At 39.6% G+C, this 25,940-nt stretch overlaps 1 protein-coding gene and 1 long non-coding RNA gene across 3 annotated transcripts; one reads left to right on the top strand and one right to left on the bottom strand.

The window, feature by feature from the left end:
- Positions 1-10,061: 10,061 nt before the first annotated feature.
- Positions 10,062-25,025, bottom strand: LOC115768398. The gene is made up of 3 exons (XR_004018521.1): positions 24,956-25,025; positions 24,420-24,601; positions 10,062-10,090 (listed from the first exon to the last, which is right to left on the bottom strand). It is a non-coding gene; the product is annotated as an uncharacterized LOC115768398 (long non-coding RNA).
- LOC115768396 lies at positions 15,327-18,329 on the top strand. Of its 2 annotated transcripts, none has more exons than XM_030712971.1 (5): positions 15,327-15,521; positions 15,598-16,025; positions 16,591-16,947; positions 17,042-17,148; positions 17,636-18,329. In XM_030712971.1, the coding sequence occupies exons 2-5, from the start codon at positions 15,606-15,608 to the stop codon at positions 17,919-17,921; spliced, it is 1,170 nt and encodes a 389-aa protein (XP_030568831.1). In that variant the 5' UTR covers positions 15,327-15,521; positions 15,598-15,605; the 3' UTR covers positions 17,922-18,329. The 2 variants fall into 2 exon arrangements, with proteins under 2 accessions (XP_030568831.1, XP_030568830.1); XM_030712970.1 differs by having other exon boundaries at positions 15,332-15,521; positions 17,015-17,148; positions 17,636-18,327.
- Positions 25,026-25,940: the final 915 nt, after the last annotated feature.

Raw genomic sequence — 25,940 nt, 5'->3', positions numbered from 1 at the left:
TTAGATATGATACTAGCCAGACAATTGGTTTGGGCCAATCGATAGATAGTTCCTCGAGTGGCTTGCCATGAAGTGTTCGGTGTTCGAGAAAGCGAACCACATATCAAGCATTCAGCTGTCAATCGATAAGCGATAGATAAACCTGCAAGCAAAGCTCTCGATTTATAGAACTTGTCGATTTACATACCGAAATCCATAAATAATTGCTTGTCCCGGCTGATTGGCGACGTGACCTCAACCGCCTGCGTGGCTTAGCTGTGCGAGCGTTGAACTCACAAGCGGCAGTCCGCTGGTTCAAATCTAGCACTCATCACTAATCAATTTGTATACCCTGAACCCATTGAAAATGGGTAATAGGGCAAATGTATGTAACAATCAGAAGGCAGCATATCCGACCCCTTAAAGTATATATATTCTTGATCGGCAACAATAGTCGATCTCAGAACCTAGAGCCTCCTAGTGCCTGCGCAGTAGTTTGTTTCCGATAATCGATAACCTCGTTTCCAAGCAATCGATAAACATCGATATCGATATCCTGTTTTTAGAGCAAATCTCTTAGGCTTTAAGATTCAAATAGCGCTGGCCCACTCTAACTTCTTTTCGCTTAGCCGAATGCAAAGCTGGCAATTTGAGCGGCATTAAAGCTAAGTGATTGGACACAGACAATTTCGGTTTCACATAGATTAATACAAAAATAATTTACTTAAGCCGGGCAATGGCGGGTAATTTCTTGAAGTATATATAGATAGAAGTCGTCCTAATGCGCATTATCGGGTTGTGCATGCTCTAAACGAATATTTACCTTCTTCTATAGCATGTTTAACAATTTATTGCATAGTTTTGTGCTATAATCAAGAGATTAAGCAGCTCATTCATTGGATGATTAGGATGAAAAAGCAATATAGATAGTAAAGTAAATAGTTAGGTACGAACAGGTGTTCGCTATTTAACTGCGTAGATGTTCATATGCCCAAATCCTAACCCTATATATGCCAAGTATCTCCTCTTTGTATCTTCCAAAGCGAGCATTCGGCGCATAACAAATATTGTTTACTCAACAAGACTTTTTCCATGTTCCGGTGAAATAATGTCAATACATAACATAAAACAATACAACATAAAAATGTTTGCGTCTGTCGTATATGTATCCCCCCGGCGACACTTCTTATTATCGCCTGGACGAAAAGCCGTCTTTTTTCCCCAAGCGCCACTTACTATCCCCGTTCGGTTCCAGAGGCTAAACAGTTGAAAGCAAAGTATTGAAGGTATTCTAAGCTTTTGCACTTGAAGCTCGCAGGGCATAAACTTTCACAGATAAATTGTAGAATAATCATATAGATATTTAGGTATAGGACTATAATATTATGTGACTATTGTAAAACATTTGTGCTATATCAAAACAGTTAAGACTTGACAGACACTTGTTCGAACTCAGTTAGTATAGGAGTTACAGCTGACAAAATTGGAATGCCTAATAAGTAGGCTCTCAATGAAAAAATTGTGTTTCATTACCCTAACAAAAGCGAAAAGTCCTAATATCTTAAATCTATTATCATCATTTTCATCATTGATCAATGAAGATTCAGTTCTTATTGAAGATCTCCTATAAAGTTATAGTACAGACCTGATACCTGCCTCCCAGAGTGTCCCTATGGACAGAAGCGTACCTGCCCCCCCCCTCCCAACAGAGTGGCCCTATTGGGTGTCTTATATTCTTTTTCGGGTTAAGCCAAAAAGCCGAGACAGCATAAATAACGCACTTGTTTATTATTTTTGATGAAGTGCTGATTGTTTTTGTTTTCTAGCCAAATTGAAAGCTTAAGTAATTGCCAAGGCAACCAGATTATATGCAACCATATATACATATTTATATATATATATATGCAGCTGCTTTGGTATATAATTTTTGGGGCTCTTTTGGCGCATATTTTGGAGGCCGCGTCAAAAGGTTAAGCGCGTCAAATTTCAGACGCCAATGAGCCCGGCCTGGGACCAAAAGGTAACCAGGAACTGAAAGCCCTAAGCTTTTTTTTTTCTTTTTTTTTCTCTTTTTTTTTTGTTATTTTCTTTTCTGGACTTGGCTAAAGTTCAGGGTCCGGTGTCTGTTCACTGACCACGCTGTGAAAATTGCGTGAGTTTAATTGCGTATCAAAACACATTTCAGCGGGGGGTTGCTTTGCCACTGGGAATTGGAATGGGAATGCATGTGTGTGTGTGTGTGTGTGTGTGTGTGTGTATGTGTGTGTGTGTGTGTGTGTGTGTGTGTGTGTGTGTGTGTGTGTGAGTGTGTGTGTGTGTGTGTATGAAAAGGAGGCCAGCGCAGCAGCAAATAAAGTGAAAAGAAACAAACAAAAAAAAAAAGGCGAAGCGAAACGAAATGAGAGAGAAAACAAGTTAAATGATGATTGTGAATTGTTTTGGTACGTTTCGTTTCATTTCGTTTCGCTTCATTTTTGCTTCTCAACGCTTCTCACTTCATTTCTGTCTCTTTTTCTTCATCGTTTTTTTTTCATTCCTGAGTTATTTGCGTATGGACTTTTGCATAAACAGCCAGCGAGAACACAGAAAGCAATAATTTTTAAGTAAATAGAATCAAATTTGGACGTGCTAAAAGTTAATGAGCGGCCCGGAAATCATTTCCAGTGCTGGCAACAAATAATGCCTCCCAAAAATAGTCGGACTTGTTCCTGTTGTTGTTGTTGTTGTTATTATTGTTATTGTTCATTCGGGTGGGCGAATCCAAATTTGTGCTCTTGTGACAGGACAATGAACTTCCTGCGGAACGTTGACAATGGAACAAGTGAGTGGAATTAATGGGATTAAATATTGCACGCTATTTTCTTGCTGGTTGACATCTGCAGAACGGACTATGCAAATTGAATGATTTCTACTGAAATCAAGGCTGGAACGGAATGGTAAGGGAACACCATTGGAAACACTAAACACCGGACAGCGGCCTAATGTCATTTTATTTGGAACGCAGTGGGAAAGGAACACGAAACAAAGAGCATGAATAATTTGTTAAGTATTTTTTCTAGTTGTAAAAATATTGTTGCACTTGAGCTTTGAAACGGAATGGAAATGGAACACCTCACACAATTGAAAAAAATATATATAGATGTTATCAAGCATAAATTTGGTACATTTGGAATTAAAGCCGAGCTGCCTCATTCGAAGAGTAATATAACAATTGGAATGACATGAAAAAGAACACAAGTGCTATGATTTATCGAAATATGTGTAACGATAATAAAGTCTAGTTGTTCCGAAACGAAATGGTAATGGAGCAATAAATTTATTTGATTGATGCATAGCTGTAGTTAGCCAAATACGGGCGGGATGAAATGGGATTGAAACAGTATATAGACCTGGTAGATTAAAATATTTATAGCTCTCTGATAAGATATTTCTTGGGCCAGTTTTAGTAATCGATTCGGCAATGTTAACTTTCAGTCATAAATTGATGTCTTAATAAAAACGTCTGCAGTTAATTGTCGCAGCACTTGGCTTAAATCGGCTTTAAACAGATGTGAAAATAAGTTTTGTAGACGACCCGAAAATGGCATCAGGCGCGCACACACTTGGAACACACACAACACACGCACAACACACAAAAAGTAGACGGCGTCAACCAATGACAAATAATTAATTGCGCACAATTTTGGGCCTTGTGGACTGACGCCATCCTTTGTCCACAGTCTGCTCATCCTTTGCCTCTGCCCTCTGCCCATTCATTGAGAACATATCCATTTATAAATGGCACACACGCATATTTATGCCAAACCCCTTTGACCGACCCTTTGGGCCCCGCGGGCAGCCACAATTGTTGCCTGTTGGCTTTTACCTCACGATACTCGACTTGAGGCGAATTGTGTAAATAATGCGATAGACTTGGCTGGGCAAAAGGACGCATCGCTCTCTCCCTCTCTCTCTCTCTCTGTCTCTCTCGCTCGCATTTTCATTCAACAATGTCTCGCATCAATGCGATATGATTTGATTGCACTTGTGAATCGGATACAGAAGCGGGCAGCTAATTGAAGAGCCTGCCAGGACGTTGATCTGGTCGATTAGACGCCGGTGCTTTGCCAATAATTGGCCTCATATCGAGATAAAGCCAACAGCCAAGTGGGCCAAAACTGTTGCCAGTAGCAAAACGTTAAAGGGCACGAAAAAGACAAAACCTCGACTAGGCTTTTACTCTGCACCAAGTTTCTAAATCTAAATGGAATTCGTTTATTATTCACATAAGAACTTGTGCAAGCGCATAGACAGAATTTAAAATGAGAATTAACTATATATAGCATCTATGTAACAAATTTGAGAACTTTGACGCATTAAGTTACCAAGTTCGATGGCTGCTTTATCTAGAGGCAAGAGTTGCAGAACAAAGAGAAAAGTTCTAGTTCAACTTTTGCAAAAGTTTTGAAAGTCAATTAACAAATATTCAAAGATGTATTTAGAATTATAGATTCAGCAAACCATAGGCAGCCTAACTTCTTCTAGTTTTCAAGTTCTACAGAAACATTTACTTGGAACTTTACATAAAGTCGGGCATAAAAAACCAAAGGCAGAGCTGGCAAGATGGCAAAATAAAGCAGACACAAGCTGCTGTAAGCAAACAAAAGCTGACCTTACTTTCAGCTACATAGTCCGCCTACATACCAAATTTTGTAGGACTAGCACCAACAGATCCTGAGTTCGATGAGTCTATATGGGATGGCTCCATATCGAAGAAAGTATCTCTAGCTTTAAGAATCTTGATCGAGATGTGTATGCCTCACAAACGCCTGACTGACACGAATCCTTAAAGTTACAATCTTCAGATTGTAAAGACGTCTCGGCTCGAATCCTGATGAATGATATATGTAAATAGCCTACTGCTTGTTACCCAGCGACAGTAAGCCCTTCTTCAATCATTTGCAGGGTATCAGTAGGCAAGGAGGCAAACAATGGCCGCCTTTCGGAGTCTGCATGTGACGGCAATGGCGACGCACAGCTGGAGACTTGTATTTTGTAAATCATTAGTCAACAAAATGCTGCTATTGCCAGCTGCCCCTCTCTTTCTATCGCTCTCTCTCTCTCTCGCTACCTCTCACACACGCACTCACGCTCTCTCTCTCTCTCGCATTCTGTGTCTGGTCTGGCCATTATGCGCGTTTTGTCATCAGCAGCAGCCTGCACTAGATTAGACCGAGTGCAGTGTGCGATGTCATCAGCATTAAAGAGGCATAGGCCAGCAGCTGGAAGCTGGCGGAGAGATCGGCCAGATTCTTGGGATCTGTGAAGCATTTGCCAGCTGGGCGTGGGTCACAAAGGGTGACAAGCAAAAAGCAAGCAAAGCAAAGAAGAAGATATACACTCACATGCTCGAGTACCCATATGCAGGTGTATGTGTGTGTGTATGTGTGGCGTTAAAGATAAGCAGAAGACTGAGTTGGAGAGGCTGGCTGGCAGCAGGTGGAGCAAGGTCCTGGTGATGCTGGCTAATGATGCTAACATTAGGAGGCGCGTTTTATGTGTGTGCACGTAACGATGCTTACACAACACGCACACAAACACACACACACACACACACGCGCATTTACGGAGAGACAGTGTGAATGTCAAGGCAGCGCTGCGTTACATAAGCAACGCACAAATGTATGCTATGTTATTTTTTGATGGCCACGCAGCAAAGGTAAGGCAAGAAGAAAGCCATTAGCGCGCTCTCTCTTTCTCCCTCCTTCTCACTCACTCACTCACTCACTCACTCTCTCTCTCTCTCTCTCTCTCTCTCTCTCTCTCTCTAGCAGCAAGAGGTGTTGCTGCTGCTGCTGTTTGTCGCCTCAAAAGCCATAAGCCTCGCCAAATTAACATGACGAAATGATGGCAACAACAGCAACAACAACAACAACAGCTGGGCACTGAATGGATGTCAGGCTATAGATAAGGCATAAGGGGGTGGAGTGGGCGGTCTGGGGGGTGTTTGGTGGCAGGCTGTGATAGAGAGTTAATAGAGCCAACTGGCAAAAGCTGGCAGCTCTTTGCTCAGCATGTGACAAGTGCCTCATAGATAAGAAGAAACCACATAAACCATATCAAATCTAGACGTTCTCAACTAAGGCCAAAGCAAATTGGTTAACAAAAGCGGTTTAAGAACAATTCAGAGTTTAAATTATAAACGATATATATGGAAATAAACTAAGTTTCATGTAGCAGAGCGTCAGAAAGTTACAAAAGTTAAGAAAGTGGTTTGAAAAAGGTTTGCAAGTCGATTCAGAGCAATTTTGAGTGGAGACAGGTATTGCTTATAAATACACACATTTTTTCTACAAAAAGAAATCTTGAAAATAAGCTACAAAAGTGGAATTATATACAAAATGTAATCTACAATGTTATAGCCATCAGTCCGATATAGTCCGTTTCTAAACGAATTAGTTTCACAGTGTTAAAGCTATTATCTATAGGCATTACATATGTCGGGACCTTTGTATAGCTGCCATTGGAATTCTGGTATGGAAACCTTTCTTTATATTTGACCAAACTCGGGATTCATTAGATTCAAATGAATGCAAAATTTTATGAACATCGGTCCACTATATCAAAAAGCTGCTGCAGGAAAGATCTGTGGAATAGTAGGATCTTAAATGGCACAATACTCTGTTTCCAAAGTTATTTTGACAAACTCAGCATTTTCGAGCTGCACTTTTCTCACATATCTGCAAAAGGGAAATGTAGTAAATCGTGCTTACTTTCCGACTCAAACAGATATCCGGCCAATAAAATGGCGCGTTAACCGAGTTCTCACTGTAATTGTTTTTTTATGCATATAAGTCGAGTTTTTCTTTAAGACATACTTAAATTAAGTTGATGAGATCTGAATTTTCTCTAGTGCCGAATTAACATCAATTTATTTAATGTGTGCTAAAGTTTGGTTAGGTGTGTGCCTAAGTGGGTGTGTGTGTGCGTGTGTGTGTGTGTGCGTGTGTGTGTGTGCGTGTGTTTGCCTCATGCAGTGGCAAATGCGATTGCATGCCGCAAATTCTAGGGCACAACAGTTGAGGCATTTAGGGTATTGGGCAGGAGCTCATAAAAAGAGAGCGGGAGATAGAGCAAGGACTAGAGCGTGATGCATGAAATATTCAAAATATGACATGTAACTGTCATAATCAAGGAGCGGCTAGCAAAACTGTCCAACAGCCAGCAAGAAGGAAGAGTGCCAGATGATGGGTCGCAGGACGCGAGAGTAGGGCAAAAGGTAAGGAGCGTAGGAGGGTTGCGAAGGCGACTACCAAGAACCCCAAACATAAACTAACCCTCATAGTCATAGTTATACCCTGAACCCATTGAAAATGTTTAAAAAGGGTATAATGTATTTGTGCAAATGTATGTAACAGGCAGAAGGAAGCATCTCCGACCTCATAAAGTATATATATTCTTGATCAGCATCAATAGCCGAGTCGATCTAGCCATGTCCGTCTGTCTGTCTGTCCGTATGTATGAACGCAAGGGTATCAGAACCTATAAGAGCTAGAGACTTGAAATTTTAGATTTAGATGCTCATAGTTCCCGCGCAGATCGAGTTTGTTTCCGATAATCGATAACTTACTCCGTTTCCAAGCAATCGATAAAAATCGATATCAACATTCTGTTTTTTGAGCAAATTGGGTATATATTAAGAGTTAGAGTCACCAAACTTGATATGTTGCTTCTAGAATATTATATGTATATCAAGTATCTTTCATTTTATACCTATCGCTACCTCCCCGCTACCACCGCAGAGCTATAAATCAAGTTAATAACCCTGCTTGTGCAATACCAATTTAAGCAATTTTAATGCAATTGACTTTTTGAGAATACACAAATATTCTATGGTATAATATACTGTAGAAAATTGCAATAAGATCGGTTAAGAAACACACAAAAATTGTGGTTTGACTGCCCACGTGTTTTCGGCATCTAGCGCAAATTCCAAGAATTTCTGTATGCACGTACACACACACATTCATGTGCGTCTGCTTCGAATTCTATCAAACGAATTGCAATTGCGATTGTTTTCTGTGCTGCTATTTAATTCATTTTTTCTCAATAAGACTCAATTATTGGTGTGGCTGTTGAGTAGAGGCAGTGGCAAGTGTTCAAGCCCTACAGGGGAAACTATTTTTTTTTTTTTTGTGGCTGGTGTGGCTGTTGAGTAGAGTCGGCAGTAAGTAATGCGGACAGTTGCGAGTTCGAACCCTGCCAAGGGAACATTTTTTTTTATTAATTTACCTGTTTTACTTTAAACAAGCGCGTAGCGCGAACTGCATTTGGTGTTGGAATAAGAGGGTTCAGGGTATTCCCTAGTCGGGAGCTCCCGACTAGCACTTCTTACTTGTTTAATATCTGTTTAACATGTGAGTGGTGTTTCGTAGCACTGAGACAATTGTTGTTGTTGTTGTTGCTGCTCTCGTTGTTGTTTAGCCACAAAATCCCAAAAGTGATTATATTAATACAACATGAGCCACAAGTGTGCTGCATACATTCAAGCAAAACCTCAAAAACTATGCCAACTTTACACACACGCACACACGCACTCAGAGTCAAACGTTTAGTGGTGCGTGTGTGCGGTTGTGCGTGAAGTCTTGTTCAAAGCGAATCAGCATAAAATATAAAATAAACATAAGCCAAATACTTAAGCAACTGTAATAAAATAATAATAAAAACACAACAAAAAAAAAAAAAAACAAAAGAATATTCTAGCTAGGATTGCCTGACTGGCAGATATCCTAAGCCCAACTGAAGCACTCTAGATTCCTGCTATATATACATGTCTACACACACATACACACGCACACACACATGCACACATGCACGCCGCTTGCTGCGGCTGTACTTCTTCTTCGCTCAGTCTCATACTATGGGAGCTACGTTCCTGAGTAACTCGGCTTGTTGTAGTCCGATCTTTATGTCATTTTCGGGACCAAAATATGACATACTAAAGTGTGTTTATACCAAAGGCTGTACTCTTAAGACACATATAGGCACAGTCTGTCAGTCTAATAATCCTCGAGATATGTTTAAAAAAAAAAGCAAGCCATGTCTGAAACTATGAAACTGGAAGAAGAACTCGTAAGAACATCAAAAGGCAAATTCGTTTTGCGGACGATGCACAAAAATATATATACTTCAAAATTCAAGTCTCTATCGCTTATAGGCCCTAAGACCGATGCGTTCATGCAGATAGACAGACTAACAGACGGACATGTCTTGATCCACTCAGCTTGTCGTCCTGATCGAGAATATATATACTTTATGGTGTCAGATGTCTTTTGCTAGTTACCCACTAATTTTTAATAGATTCAATGTATAAGAACGGAGCCAGAAAATGTGAGAAAATTGTAATGTAATCAGATATTTCAATTAGAGTAAAGCATATACTTAGCATAGCATAAAATGTCTAAGATGTTACTAGCAGAAGTCAGAGAGTATTGAGGTCTTACAGAATTATGGCTGGAATTCCAAAACTACGAATTTCAATTTTAATTCAACTGAGCGAAGTACTCATATTGACCCTTGATTAAACCCAGATGCTAAGTAGTTGCGGACTATATGCCATCAAGTTTCCCAGTTCAAAGGTTTGGAAAGACAATAAACTTATAAACTCTTTTATATATACTTGCAGTTTTGCTTTTATAGATGCAAATATAATTTTTCAATAGCATTTTGTTGGATAAACTAAAGTTATTTACACCCCTTTGTGCACATTACATATGTACACGGTATAAAAGGTGTTCAAACTAACAAACAATTTTAAAATATGACGACGCTACCTAAATATGTTGGCAACATTAAGAAAAACAAATGGGCAGTGCTGTTCAACACTGTTATGCCATCTGTTCGCTATTTACAAACACTGTTCAGAGCTGACAAATGCAGCCAAAACAATGCAAATGTCAAATAAATTAAAAAACAAATTATTAAAGCTGCTGGCAAATTTTGACAGGCAGTTTGGCTGCCATGTTACGGTGCTTGTCAACTTGCAAGGCAATGAAAGTAAGTAAAATAAACTCAAATTTTTTTTTTTTAACTTACGGCAACTTTTTGTTGAGTTTGAGAAATACGTTAAAATCTGTAAAGAATAAAAAATTGGTTGTAATCAATTTAAATGCTATTAATATAATATAATCATATTAATATAATTATATCTGCAGGGCCTTTGACTATATTAATCGATGAGTATATAAATAATATAAAAATTATATAATATATAACGAATATAACGGAAAATCAATATATGAAGACATAATTATTCAATATCAATCACAAATATAATGATTAATAATAATATTATATGTTTTGGTAAATTGTCATAAATATTATTATATTACTTGAGGAACGGGGTTTAATTTGTTAACATACTAAATTAAAACAATTTTGTTTTAATATATATATTAATTTACAGCAATATTTATTATATTATATTAATTATTCTTCACATATTATAATTTGTAAAGTTTACAAATGAAAACTTTCAAATGGAACTTTCCCTCGGGTATTCAGCTCAACTTGCTTCGGCCGAAATCTGAGATTTGCTACAGATTCGATTCATTTACAGAGCCTGGACATAATTATGTATATGTATACGTTATATATTTAAAGTATATATCAGAGATATATATATATGTGTTTGTGTGTGTGCGTGCAAGCCAAGAGTTCCCTGAACTTTTCACTCTGCACGATTGTTGCTGTAGCTGTTTGCTGATGTTGGCCTTAATTTGGCAAATCAAGCAATGTTATATACATATATATATATGTTTTTCTTCGTTTTTATGATTTTTATGTATATATACATATAGATATATATATATATATATATATACATATATATATTGTGAATGCCGAGAGGCATGAAAAACAAGGAGATGGCTTGGTGCAGGCAACAGAAGACGCCTTCGTGGGCGTGTGTGTGTGTGTGTGTGTGTGTGCGCGTGTATGTATTTGAGTGTGTGTGAAGGTCGCCAGCGTTGCCGGGTTGCTGTTGCTGCACTCCAAATGTTGCCAGTTTTTACAGAGGCAGCGACACACAAACACACTCTCGCACACACACACACACACACACACACACACATACACACACATTAAGAAATTGCCCCATAGCTCTGCCTAATGAACTAAATTTCCATTGCCTTGCTCGCTCACACCCACAGGCTGTCTCTTTCGCTCTCGCCGTGTGTTGCGCTTTGGTTGCTTTTACGTTTTCTGGTTGAGCTGCTTCTGTGCCGCTGTGCTGCCAGATCTGGTAGGGCCGTGGGGGTGGGGGGGGAGGTGCTGAGCTGGCTCAGTTGGCAGCTCCCATTTCGCTGTTTATCCCTCGCCCGCTGTGGGCCACATTAACCTCTTTGTTAATCATTTATAAACAAATGCAAATCAAATAAAACACAGCCCAGCCAGCTGCTGGGCCAGGTAAACAGACTGGCAACCAGGGACCCAGCCAGCCAGGTGAGCTGAGCCGCTGCTGAGCTGGAGCTGAGCCGGAGCCGGATCCGATGCCGGAGCCGGAGCCGGAGCTGAGGCTGAGCCAAAGCACGCGGCGAACGGCTATGCAAATAAACCGCCAGCAAATGAGCAGCAAAATGTCGAAAACAAAAAGGAAACAAAACAATAAAAACAAGAAAAGAGCCTTTTTTTGAGAACTGACCGACTTTGAGATACCCTCATGCTCAACACAAAACGGAAGAGACAACAAAATTCCATTTTATAAAGAACCCGAAGAGAAATATTTCTAATCTGTGTATACTATAGAATAATTTATAAACTTAGCTCGGGATCTCTGGCTCTATAAAACGTGGCTAGAAAATCGATTTAACGATTTTTATCGATTTATCGATTTTTATAGATTTTTTATCAATTTATCGTTTTTTATCGATTTTTCGATTTTATCGATTTTATGGAAATGACAGACAGACAGCGAAAAAGTCAGATATACCTAATCAGCATATTATACCAAATCGTTTCTATCTTTTAAGTCCAGACAGACGGATATAGCTAGTTGAACTCGGCTCGTCATCCTGATCGAGAACATATACTTTACGGGCGTGAAGATGCTTGCGTCTGTCTCTTACATAAATATGCACAAAACAGGTAGACCCTTCTTTTGTTTTTAACCATTCACAATGGGTACAGGCTATAAAATACAGCAGCAGGAAGACAAAAGAAGACACATAATTTGCCGACAGTGGTGTCCCGAAGGTGGAGAGGGGAGAGCGGGGGTCGGGGGTCGGGAACGCGGCTTAGCCTTATGCCAAGAAAATGCAGCAGCAAAAATGTAAGTGAACATTTTTATAATGCTCCACGCACCGGTTAGGGGATTAAGGCCGCCCACCTTTACCATGCCTAATGTCTAGGTTGAGTGCGGGGTGGGGCCAAATGGGGGCGGGGTCGCAAATGGGGGGTGTGCTGGGACAAAAAACATTTAAGCGTTGCCAGCCGAGCCGATTTTTGGCAAATTTGGTAGCAAACAAAAGCTTGCTGTGAGATGTTCCTGAGACTCTTAAGGACAATCCGGAATCCATACTTAGTTTAAGTATATATAGTATATGGAAACTCCTACATATTTTTTATATACATAATGTATATTAATAATTAAAGTATTGCTTATTCATTTTTATAGACACCCGGTGGTACAAGAAGGTGCCCATTGGCCAGCCGAAAACGAAATAGATAATAGTTGTCCTGCAATAATTAGGAATGTTTCTCTATTTTAAATTCAAGTCAATCGAAATTCGATCAACATTAAAATCTAGATATTTGTTAAAGTAAAGCATCCCTTAAATTATAAACTATTTGCGTAGCTTGGGCCCTGTCTGAAATGAAAATGCGCTCTGAAGAAACTTTTCAAGTTGAACTTTTCTAATAAAATCCATACTTTCCCTAGGCGAAATCAAGGTGAAAATGTTAGTGTCACATCATTTTCTTCAATTCTGCAACTCAACTTAAGGCCGGGCATGAAGCTGGTTTTCATGAATATTTGCGACTTGTTTATAAATTTAAATAAGCCACGTTAACTTTGCACGGTGGAAACGCTGCAAATTGCATTTTGAGCTGTCACGCGTAGCGATTCGCTCAACTTTCTACAGTCTACAACGGCCAGGACATGGACCAGGACATGGACATGGACCTGGCTCCGATTGACTTGCTAAAACTTTTAATCAATGTTGAAAAGTGAATAGGCCAGCGCGTGGCAAGGGCGACAAATTCTATGGCCTTTGCATGGGCTGAGTGGGTTAAGTTTTGGTTGGGGAAATAGCCGGGAGGGGGTGGGGATGGGTGGTTGGTTTGGTCGTGGCAATTTCACAACTGCTTTCATATGCTAAAGATTCCAGTGGCGCCGAGGCGCATAATTAGTTTTGGCCAGCTGTCTATATGCGACTTGGCTTAGACTCAGCTTTCGGCTTTCCAATTCTTCACCTCTTTGGCAGCCGCCCGACCTAGATATACCCTCTCGTTTTGGCATCCTGTTGCTGTAGTCGTTGCCGGCAACTATTTAGCCCAGTTTTATGGGCTGAGCGTTGGTTAAGTGCGTATTGCCAGGACTTTCGCATTTCCTTTGCCTAATGATATTTTAATTAATTATGTGCGCCAATCTTAGCAACAAGACACTTTGCTCCATTTATCGGCTTATCAATCTACCAGTTTATCAGTCTGGCAATTTGTTTTGTTGTTTTCTGGCAATTAGCTGAAATTTTGGCCAACATTTTCGGTGACATTGCGAACAGAGAACCTTGAACTACCCTAATCAAGCTGTGAGTCGCAAGTCGATTATCAGTCGGGCCATCCTTGTCCATATAAGAACGATAGTTTCTGCAGCTTACGTGCAAATTCGACATCGCTCTTTAAGCATATAACTTATAGTGTTTATTTCATGCTATCGACACTTTTGCCATTTTCATAAATATCGATAAATATCGATTGGTCAACTCCACCGAGCATACATTATATACAATCAATGATCAAACGATAGTTCAAAGAACTAGTTCGTGTTTATTTCATGCTATCGACATTTCTGTCATTTTCATAAATATCGATAAATATCGATTCAAGTTGTAGGAATAAACAAATCGATAAATTGGCTCATTTCCCATAAATCGCTAAAAGCCGATAATTAAGCACTTCTTGTAAATTTCAAAAACAACATTTTAATTTCTGGCATTCGCGCTCATGTTGGCCTTTAAATTTTATAGCATAGTTTTTAAACAATAATTATTCCAATATTGAGCAGCAGAGGAAAGAGGAAGCACAGCTGTTGCCTAAAAGTGGAAAGCTTGCATCGCCAGGGTAGCTTATAGTCGCGCATGCCTCATTAGATAAGTTTTTCCTGTTTTTCTTTCATTTATACTTATTGCAGGTAATTGCCGGCCAGGCGCCAACCCATCTGCCGCCATTCAACCAATCCCTCCACCCCACCAGCCCACCACCTCCCCCCCACACACATACCCACCACCCGAACCGTCTGTACTTCCGGCCAAGGCTTTATCAGCAACTATGTTTGATGCCTGTCAACGCCAGCCCCCGCAACGTTGCCCCACTCCCCGCTCCACTGACCCAATGCCATGTTTGCAGAGCGCTCAAACTGTCAAAATGGCGTGCGGCAACTACCAACAACAACAACAACAACAACAACCAACAACAACAACAACCAACAACAACAACAACAGTGTCAATAAGTCAATAATGTAATTTCTCATTTCATATTTTCTGTATATATTTGCTGTATATTTTTACATATAGATGAATTTATATTCCTTTTCCTGCCCTAAATTGGTTTAAATAGCAGGCGTGATAAAAGCTTTGTTCTATCTATCTATCTATCTATCTCTTTATCTATCTATCTATCTATCTATCTCTTTATCTATCTATCTATCATTATCTGTGAATTTTTTATTTAAGCTCAGCCCAACTGTAAGTTTCTCTTAGATCTTAATGAGCTTTATATTTAAATCTTCTATCATATCCATTTCTATATCTTTAATCTATAATCTGTGTTCTGATTGATTGATAGCTTGATTGTTGGTCAAGGCACAGATCAAAACGAATCGTAGATGGTATTTCGGTGAAAATTCAAATGCCATCGTGGAAAATAGGTGAAACCCGTTTACAACTTTCAATTATCTCTGGAGGTTTTGCTGCTTTTAATTTGGAATGGAATGAGATTTAATGTTGACATTTGTCCGTGCTTAATTTAAGTAGACTTCATCAAAGTTTCATTGAAAGCAAATGTGCTTTGGCTTTCGATTCAGTTTGTAACAATATGATAAATATTTTTGGCTTTCATCTAATCTTCAAAATTTGAATTGAGATCAAATGTGCCGTGGAATTCGATTCAGTGACAGATGTGTGTGCGAGCGTGTGTGCTTGTGTGTTGTATATTGAGTATTCGGGCCTGATACAGGTCAAATTTGCCACTTTGGAATGAACACAAACAAACACATAAGTATACTAAAATCAAAACAATATCTGTACTTTTGGCCATCAGAATCAGAATTGAAAAGCAGCTGCCAACGGTAAGTGAACGCCAGTTCGATAGACTTGTTGTAGACTTGTCTATTCCATGGCTTCGGCCTGCCTGCCCTGCTTTAGGCAAGGTCATGTCATCTCCTAACATTATAAGGGATATACCGCAGCGGCATATCGTCGGGCATACGCACACCCACAGCCACAGCCACAGCCACAACCACAGTTACACCCTCACCCACACCCATAACCACAACCAGAACTGGAACGGCATGGAGCAGTCACTTAACCAGGACATCGAGGAGCTCAGCTCCACGTTTGAGAGAATGATGCGACCCCACAAAGCAAAATATGCCTATCCACGCCCAGCGACACCAACACCACAACGCATTCCGGATTCCCTCTCTGCCAGCGGCATAGTGGGTCACACAATGGACATGCCCAGCCGCATGAGAGCCATCAAAGTCTTCAATGTGATGCTCGCCCGTCTCTGGCGACGACGTTGCGCCGAGGTCTGCGATTTGCATGAACTAGTTCGCAAATATCAAAGTAAGGTAAGAGTTTGAGACATACGAGTATCCGACTAGCAGATACCTTAACTTTAACATCCAGCTGCTGTCATTGTTATTCTATTTCTCGGCTGTAGCTAAGCTAGGTCTATCCAGCACCTAAAATGTTCCAGCTGTGCGTTAGGATTCAATTTTAGATGGTTATTATGGAGAAAAGGGTGCAGTTATCGATGTAAAAATGTAGACTATATTTATCTAATTTCAAATCTGTGCAATCGATAAATATCGATAGAAGTTTTTGAGCATATTTCGCAGTGCTTGAGTCACAAAATGTATAGTAGAAGTGATTTTATAACCGCACAAGCGAAAGTTAATATGATTTCCGTAAAAATTCGCCTCATTTAACAAAGATCGATAAATATCGATAGCCAAACAATACTTTTTTTTGCTCATATCTCAAACATCACGAATGTTAGGCCCCAAAACCATCTTAAACATGCTCGTAGATGCACAAGCAAGTCAAGTTAGTCAAGACACTAACTTAGCTTATGCCTAGCTCGATAGTTATCGATACCTCACTGAAGCACAAAAATCCATCCCGATTCCCCAGGCAAGCACAATGCGAGACGATCTGTTTTTGCGCAACAAGATGATATGCAAGGAGCAACGACGTTGCGATCGGCTGGAAATGGAACTGCGCCAGGTTAAATATGCGGCAGAGCTGAGCTCTCAGGGATGTGTCACAATTGAGAACGCGCTGAATGTGGTGCGCAGAAAGGAGGCGAAATTGCGACGGGATCTGCGAGCAAAGACCCAGGAATGCAGCAATTTTGCCGAGTTGCTCAACGTAACGAAAACTGAAATGTTTCGCGAGCTAACCAAGTTCCGGCAATGTGCCCAAGAATTGGCTGAGCAACAGCGACAGAATCGCATTCTAGAGATACGCAACGCCGAACTGGAGGATGAGGTAAGTGTTGTTGGTTGCAACTAAAACAAAAGCACTTCGCATAATATACTTATCTCAATATCCAAAGCTATTAACACTTAAGGATCGCTTTCAGTCGCAGCATGACGATATTGTCGTGGCTGTGCATTTAAAGCAGGAGCAAATAGATGAGGCATACGAGACCCTCAAGGGCTATGAAGAGGAGCTAGCAGAATTAGAACTGTAAGTATATTGCGATTCCGTCATCAATACAAGAGAAACTCTTCTTGAACTCCCTTAAATCTATAATCGATATGTGTCAAACCCCTCTTACATCTCTTACCGCATGACAGAAGCTTTTTGCTATATAACTTACACTTTTCACTCTCTTCTATAACATTCAATATATCTTCATCAAAACAAGGGAAACTCTTCTTCTGTAATCGTTTCATGAGAAAGGCTATTTGCTATATAACTTACACTTTTCACTCTCTTCTATAACATTCAATATATCTTCATCAAAACAAGGGAAACTCTTCTTCTGTAATCGTTTCATGACAAAGGCTCTTTGCTATATAACTTACACTTTTCACTCTCTTCTATAACACTAAAATATGCCTTCATCAAAACAAGGGAAACTCTGCTTTTAGAACGGGTGCATGTCAGAAGCTCTTTGCTATATAACTTAAATTTGCTCTTTCTCTTTTCTTTTCTCTTCCCTCTCGCACAGCAAACACAACGAGCTACTGAAAGAGAACAACGGCGATGCCATACTGCAGGAGATCGGCAAAATGGAACGAAAGATCGGAATGGTTCGCTATGTGATATGCTTTATAAACACGCGTCGCTGGCGGCTGTTGCGAGCATCATGGCCGAACTTCAAGTGCATTGCATACGAGATAGTTGCCCGATTTCTGGACTATATACTGAACAGTCCGTTATCGATGCCAACGCTGCCAGTTACATCGGTGGGCATATATTTGACAGTTATGTTATTGATAGGCGCCTTGTATTGAGGATATATATATATATATGTATGCATATATATATAGAGATATTTATATATGGAGGGTATATACATATTTATCAGTTATATCGAACATGAGTTGGGAATGAAGCAGGCTTTGCCATCGGGCAATATCTCTATATATATATATGTATGTATAGCATATGTATATATATATAATATATACATATATATATATGGATTGGTGAACGTTGTAATTTCAGTTTGAACTTCTTATCTCATTCGTTTCAATTTTTTTCTCGTAAGTTTATCACTAGATCCAACCAAAATTGTTGTCAGATAAAGTGAACCAAATTGTCATCTGGATGTATTTCTTATCTATGTGTATACTTACGATTCCAAAGTACCCTCGTCCCCCAAATAGAATATAGATCCAACAAAAAAACAAAAAAAAAACAACAAATTTATAATAAACATATTGACAAGAAAATCAAAAACCAATTTTCTATTAATAAGGTCCAATAAATCGAACTGTGTTCGTCTAGGGTATATGCTTTGCAGATGATAAAAAGAAAGAGTATTTTGATGTTGTACAAATCTCAAAATCAATATAACTTCAATATATATTCTTTATCGTTAACGAAATAATCTCATACTCGCTATATCAAGATATTTAGAGGGTATCCTTAAACCTTCTGCTTCATTAAATCAGAATCCCTTTTAAAATATAGCCTCATTTTTAGTATGTACACACTGCCCACCTTTAAGACCTCAAATTCATATAAGGGCTTCAATATTTACTCAAAAATGATGAAGGAATAACTTTGAAAAAGTGTCGAAAATATTGACGGCTGCATACAGGGTATTGCCTAGTCGTGCCAGTCTGGCTGGCACACATTAATTATTAACTCAATTAGCGCATAATACAATAATTGTCAGTATAGTTGTTGACAGCAAGGTGGGCAGAAGAGGGTGGTAGGGGGGAGGGGAGGGGTGGGGTTGGGTATGTTGCCTCCAGCTGGTGACCACAAAGACAAACAGCTTCTGACATTTGCACAGCTCGTTCGGTGAATTGAGCTGAATGCGCAAATGGAAATGGAAATGCGAATCGAAATTGAAATGGAAATGGTGGAAAATATTCTCATCAGTCTAATGCCAGGCAACAAAAACAAACAAACAAAAAACAACAACAACAACAACAAGCATGATATGTGAAAGGTGCAAACCGCAGCGCGACTTTAATTAAACAAAATAGTTTGCAATGTAATTCAATATGCCGCGTGCTTATAACTTCAGGTGTATGCGTGTGTGTGTGTGTGTGTGTGTGTGTGTGTGTGTGTGTGTGTGTGTGTGTGTGTGTGTGTGTGTGTGTGTGTTTGTGTATGCCAGAGGCACATAAAACTATCAGCAAACACCTGTCGACTATTTGTATTGTCGAGTCGAAAACTTTTTGCGCTTGTAAGTTATAAATGTTGCTATGGAGAATATTTTAATTGTCGGTTGCATTTTATAATTCTAGATTATTATTAATAATATCATGGCAATTATCTATCGACAATATGCCTGAATATACGTATATTCGACTAGTTGCACACCAAATTAACGATCTGCAGCTCGTCTAGTTACTGAGTTCGATGGGGTCTCTTGAGTCTTACATACCCATTATTTTTTTAAAATATGGATAAATGAATATATGACAATTTTTTTTTATAATTGTTCGTTTTTCTTTTGAATGGATTGTGAAGTAAGAAAAGTATGGGCGAAATGCTAATAAGCGTTATTGAGACATTTTTGTACCCTGTACAAATGGAAAATTGATAAAAAGGGTATATTGGTTTTGTGCATATCTAAGCACAAAATCTTTTTGCCCTAGAAAATAGTCTATAGAGATGAAGTATCCTACCATTAAGACCCTCCTGTTGGAGGGTACAGGGTATCACCTAGTCGGGCACTCCCGACTAGCTCACTCTTACTTCCTTAAAATGATATGCCATACGTCACTAATTATAAGCAAAAGGTTTTGTCTGCAAGGGTATTAAATGTTCGGCGTGCCGCTGGTAGTTCTTCTTTCTCGTTCTTCTTTTCTTTTTTTAATATTAAAATCATACGTTTGAGTGAATTATAAATTAATATTCTCCAATTTGGTTAGGGTATGACACAATGCTGTTTTAACCGTTTGTAACAGTTATGAAAAAGCATATACATACATACATATGTACATAGTCGGCCAAAGTGCTCGCAAAACCGAAACTCAATTTAGGTAAAATAGTTGTTTACAGTTTGAACAGCACTGTGCTCGAAAACCACACACACTCACACTTACCTGCGAGGCGCTCGCAATGGCGCGCGTTCGTTCGTTCTCTCTCTCTCTCTCTCTCGGTCGCTCACGCTCACGCTCTCTGGTTTGCAATTGCCACCTGCTTGTTGTTTTTGTAATTGCTATGCCTTGCGAATTTGTTGCATTTTTGTCTAACAGAGACAAGCACACGCACACACTAGAGCAAAACAACAACAAAAAAAGAAAAGAAAAGCACGTAAACAACAACAACATTTGAAGATCAACTCAACAACATTTTGCACAGCTTCGCGTAAACTTGCTATATGTCTATATGTATGTATGCATGTGTTTAGCAGGTTTAGGTATAACAATTAACCGTATTTGAAGCTTCTTAATTTTGCCCTGCCAAACAATCGAAACTGGAACACGTTGCCGTCGTCGCCGTGACGCGGCCTCTGTATGTTTTTTTTTTTTGCTTTTTAGTTGTGTTGTGTTTAATAGGCAATGTGCGCGCGATTGCGAGTGCGAATGCGAGCGGGCTAACGGGAAAAGCTCAGCCAAACAACTGACCGGCTGAGAGCGCAACAATGGATACGCACGCCTTGCAGTCGCTGCTCCCATCACTGTCGCCGCCGCCGCCGCTGCCGCCGCCGACGACCCAATTGGTTTATCAAAGCACAACGAAGACGAAAGTGTAAAAGAGTTGTGTGTGTGTGTGTTGAGAGTTGAGAGAGTAGCAAAGAGCGTGTGCGTGGGTGTCGATCGAGAGAGCGAGAGAGTATAATTGCGCTCTCTCACACTATTCAACGTATTCATATCTCTATCTTGATATGTGTGTATGTGTGCAATGAGTATGCGGCCGCTGTAACAGCAACAATTGTTTGTTATTGTTGCTTTATTGCACAATCTTCACATCAAGCAGCCAGGAAAACAAACAAATAAAAGAGCACAGCGGATTGACCGCTGCGCAAATACCCTGCAATCAATGCACATATTTAAGCATGCCTATTCAAAGAGCTTTAAGCTTTGAAATAGATTTAAATAACTTTTAATCAGCATGCTTGCAAATAAATAATTATGCTTTTATATCAGAGATAGGTTTTTGCATATTTAACAATATATCCATTGCCTTTGCATTTGCTAGGGTATTGCAAGATCAACCAACAATATGCTTTTTGCTTCTGTTCGCCATTTGTCTTCAAAAATGCGAACATTGCTAAAGGCGGCAAAAGAAAAAAAAACAAAAAGAAACAAGTGGCTGCATTGACGCCCTGTGCTGCTCAAACTGTACTATGCTGCAGCGGCCGATCCAGAGCACCGTTATCAGGGAGAGCACCGAGAGAGATGGAGAGTGCGTGTAATTCTTTTTTTTCATTTATTTTTTTTTTTGGCTTATTTTTAATGGGCCTTTGCACAATTTGCTTATGTATGTGCCTTTGTGCCAGCCTTCTCGCACCTCTCACACTTCGTTCCATTCTATTGTGTTTGCGTCGGCTTTGCGCGTAAGTAAATTTTCTTCTAATTTAATATTTTGTTTACATTATTTATTCATTTACTTATGTAGCTTGTGTGCCCGCTACCCGCGCGCCCGCTACCCTCTGCCACCCACCCACACGCCTCTGCTTCAGTCGCAGCCGCAGCCGCAGCTTTCCTGCCGACACATTTGTTTATTTACGCGTTTCACCTGCCAGTCAGCGTCGCAGTAGCAGTCGCTGTCGGCGTCGACGTCGACGTCGCTGCTGTTTGGCTGCTTATTGCTTGAGCCACAGCTTGAGCAGCGCAGTCAGGATGCGGCTGATCTTGCTGAGCTTTTGTGCTTGACAAACAACAGAATGCAATTAAAATGTGCGAATCCTGATTTGATTGATATAACCGTTATATTTGTGTACGTGAAATATGTACAAATTGACAGCAACTGTTATTGCTCTGTTAAAGCACACAACTAACTGTAAAATGCAGCAAGTGTTATTGCTCTGCAGCAGCCCTGTTAAAGCACATAGCTAACTGTAAAATGCTGCGATAATTCCACTCGCAGGTGTGGAAATACCGTGAAAACAGTTTTATCCCCATAAATCTAGGTAAAAATAAATTTAAAAGCTGTTTCAAACCTTGCGCCAATGCACCCTTTTCGGGTGGTAATTGGGATATGTGTGTATTTCACCTATTTCAAAATTCCACCAGCGCCTGCGGAAAACGAGCGGAAAGAGATTATTTGAGTTATTTTCTTCGTAGAAATTCGCTGTATCTGTGTGGAAAATGACCAAGAAAAGGCATATGGCATATTTTCGTACTATCGACCAAATACTAGAGATTGCCACAAGCTCAAACAAATAATTGGATAGCTATTTCATGGAATTCGCAAATGCCATGCTGAATGTTAAGAAGAAGAAAAAACACTTGACTCGGAACATCAGCTGACTTTGTCTTGAAAATCATAAACATAATACCCGTAATGTTACGTGGACATAGGTTTCTAATTATTTCGACTCTTGTTTCAGCGATTTCTACGTAATGGACTTTTATTTTTTGTTCAATTTCTATTTTACTTCTAACTGCTTGTACCTTATCAAATGCATTCCACGTATTTTCATTTGAGTTTCGCTTCTCAATTTTCTCATTAATGTTTACAATGGAAACCCTAGAGTCGACAGGTCTCATAGTCTTTCGCCTTGAAATTCAACACGCTCTGGAAACCCTTGGGCAAGTTTCTTGGTATTACAAATATGTATTTAACTGCATTTTCTACCTTAAAGGAATTAAAAGAATAGCTGAAATTTTAAATACATATTTGAAAAACAAGCTAGTTCCGCGAATTCCGGAACAAGGGAAAGAAAAGACCATTTAATATGAAAATTTCTCGACCATTCGAAAAGAAACAAAAGCCGTTCATTTTCATCACGTTCCGCAAACATGTTGCTTCTCGAATCTGTAAAGTATATAAAGACGGGCTTTGAATATAACGGTATTGATGCTTGCATAAGGCAAAGAGACGTGCTCTAAACGAAGTAGCTCGACTGGCAAACACCCTAGAATTAACTGTAAGTAGTGCATGCCTAAAAATAGAAGTATACAAAATAACGAAACGTGAATAACCTGGGCTTCTTTTCTGCTAGTTTTTGTATATCTTCTTAACCCACTTTGCAATGCTCATTCCTGAATAAATTTAAAACTACTTTTGAATCTTTATCTAAAAACCATAAACGCCCGGAAACCAGGTTTATTTAACAACTGAAATATTCTTGAAAAAGTAACCGAAATGCCAAATTTTGCAGAGAATACGGAGATAAATGAGCCCAAACTTTTTGATTTTATACAATATATGGAGTTTTCTAAGCAAATTAATGAACTTGCATTTAATTTTTGGTATTCTATGCCTAAAAATTGGAAATACATATACAGATGTTTTTCGAGGAAATGAAGGGATAGATAATGCATACATAACTTGATCTGCGATTTGAATATTGATATCAATTTGGGGTTATGTAAGGAACTAAGAAATCAACTAAAACTAGCTTAAGCTAAATGATGAATAACCAGAATAAGAATAATAAGAATAAGAACAGGCAGAATACATACATGAAGGCGTCGCCTGTCTGAATGGATATACCCATTATTTTAAACTGGGTAAAGGGTATGTAAAATGGAGTTTATGGGTAAATTAATATATGCTGTGATAATAGAAATATGTACACCCAGAAATTATAAATTCTACGTAAAAGTAACAACAAAAATTGATTGCAAATAAAACGCTGACAACGACTGCGACGCCGACGGCAACGGCGACGTCGACGTCGACTGTAAAACTGTAAATGCAATTGCGTGGGCGCATGGCCAAGGACGCTGTCGAGAGGATGAGAATGGCAATGTGCATAAATGGTAGAGAATATTGCGGAGTTTAGGGGGGGTGGGGTTGCAAGGGCCAGGGTTAGGTATGCTGCGTGCGTCTGACAATTGCGGACATTTTAATTAGTTGTTTTTGTGGCGCGCTTTTTTTTCGGCTGCATTTGAGTTGCGTTTGCCGAGGACGCGCCTAAAAGCGCGCTGCAAAAACATGAATCGCCGCATTCACACACACACACAAGCAAATAACAGCGAGACTTAACACAAACACAGACACACACACACACACACACATAACGGGCAGCCAGCGGCCAAAGATAGGAACAGCGCAAAAGAGAGCGCGTTGAAGCTAGAATTGTATGCAATTCAACTGTTTTTTTTTTGTTTTTTTTTTTTATTATTATTTTTTCATTTGGTTTGAATGCTTACCGCCGTCGACGCTGACGCTGACGCTGGCGTCTGCTGCACTGCCGCTAAGGCGGCGTCTACAAATACAAAATTCTGTCTGTGATTTGTTGTTTATATATATTTTGTTGTATTATTTTTGACTTTTGTTGGGCTCTGCACATTCATTTATACGGCTAGCATTTTGTTGTTGTTTAATCAAATTGCTGTTAACACATGAAAAAATTGGCAACAACAAAAAAAAAACATCAGAAATAGTAAGAAAAAGTTGCCTTACGCTTTTTATTTACACGCAAAAAAAAATAACAAAAATGTTCTGTTATTGTTTATTGTTTTTTTTTTTACTTTTTGATTTGGACTTGGCAACAACAAGAAGAATAGCAAGAACTATTATTGTTTGTTTGTTGTTGTTGTTCTTATTGTTGCTGCTGCTGCAGGAGGCAGCAGAAATGCGCGTGCTTTAAGTTAAGCTATTGTTGTTGTTATTGCCGCTGCTGTTGTGTTCTATGCCTGCTTTTTTGGGCTCGCCTTCACATTTGAGATAGGCAACTTTTTCTTACTTCTCCTGTCTACTTTTGTTTATCGCACTAGGCAGAGTATTGCGCGCGCTTCGCATCCGCCTCGCACGAGTGTCGTTGATGAACTGAATTTGCGTTTATTTACACGATGACGTTGCCGTCAGCCGTGGAGAGCTTTAGCTTCAGCTTCAGCCCTATCCGCGTAAAAAGCTCTACAAGTGCGACGACAACAGCAGCTGAACATTTTGTGTGTTGTGCTTGCTGTTTGCGACCAACAGTCGTGTCCAGCTAAATAGTGCACGCTCACAAATTCAACATATGGCGGCCTAAGCTGAACATATATACAATTTTTGTATATCATATTTCTCTTATATCAATAAGCTACGCATGTTATCCTGTTTGGGCACATGAATTTATATATGATATAGCATACACGCAATATTGTTAGTCTACTTTTATGGGCTGCATTGTGACAAAGCCGCGCGTTAGCTTCCGTGTCTGTGTGTGTGTGTGTCGTGTATGTGTGTGTGTGTTATGCTCGCTCATGTTTTTGTTTGGTTTTCAAAGCTGGCGCTAGGAAAAGCTCGGCTGCATTCAAGGCAGCAAGGCTTGCGCACAGGTGCGAGCGAGATGCTGCACGTGCTTTTTGGCATTAGTGTTGGGCAACGTGGGTTAGCACGTGAGCAACAACAGCGCATAACGGCAAATTACCGCTCTTACAGCTGCTGCCTAAACACGCAATCTGATTATTTTAACTATTATGCACATTTATACACTACATACATACATATATATAAAATATGTTTGTATGCGTCAATGGTTGCGTTAATTGTCGTTTATTCAGCTCTTGTTGCTGCCGATGCTGTTGACCTTACCTTCATATGGTAATAGGTCCAAGAACAGCATCACCCCCACAACAACAACAACCACCACCACCACCATCACCACCAACAACAGCGCAGCCAGCCATCAGCGGCAACAATACCGTTACAGTCGAGTCACAGTCATTGTCGGCCGGATTACACAT

Source organism: Drosophila novamexicana, unplaced genomic scaffold, assembly GCF_003285875.2.
Source record: "Drosophila novamexicana strain 15010-1031.04,08,12 unplaced genomic scaffold, DnovRS2.1 tig00001762-arrow-arrow-pilon, whole genome shotgun sequence".
Taxonomy (NCBI): domain Eukaryota; kingdom Metazoa; phylum Arthropoda; class Insecta; order Diptera; family Drosophilidae; genus Drosophila; species Drosophila novamexicana.
This window is presented reverse-complemented; position numbering and strand designations above follow the sequence as displayed.

Coding starts and splice junctions, on each gene's coding strand:
- LOC115768396 (XM_030712970.1), top strand. CDS start 15,606: ATGTCATCTCCTAACATTATAAGGGATATACCGCAGCGGCATATCGTC. Junction 16,948..17,014: donor ACGCCGAACTGGAGGATGAG/GTAAGTGTTGTT, acceptor CAATATCCAAAG/CTATTAACACTTAAGGATCG. Junction 17,149..17,635: donor GAGCTAGCAGAATTAGAACT/GTAAGTATATTG, acceptor CCTCTCGCACAG/CAAACACAACGAGCTACTGA.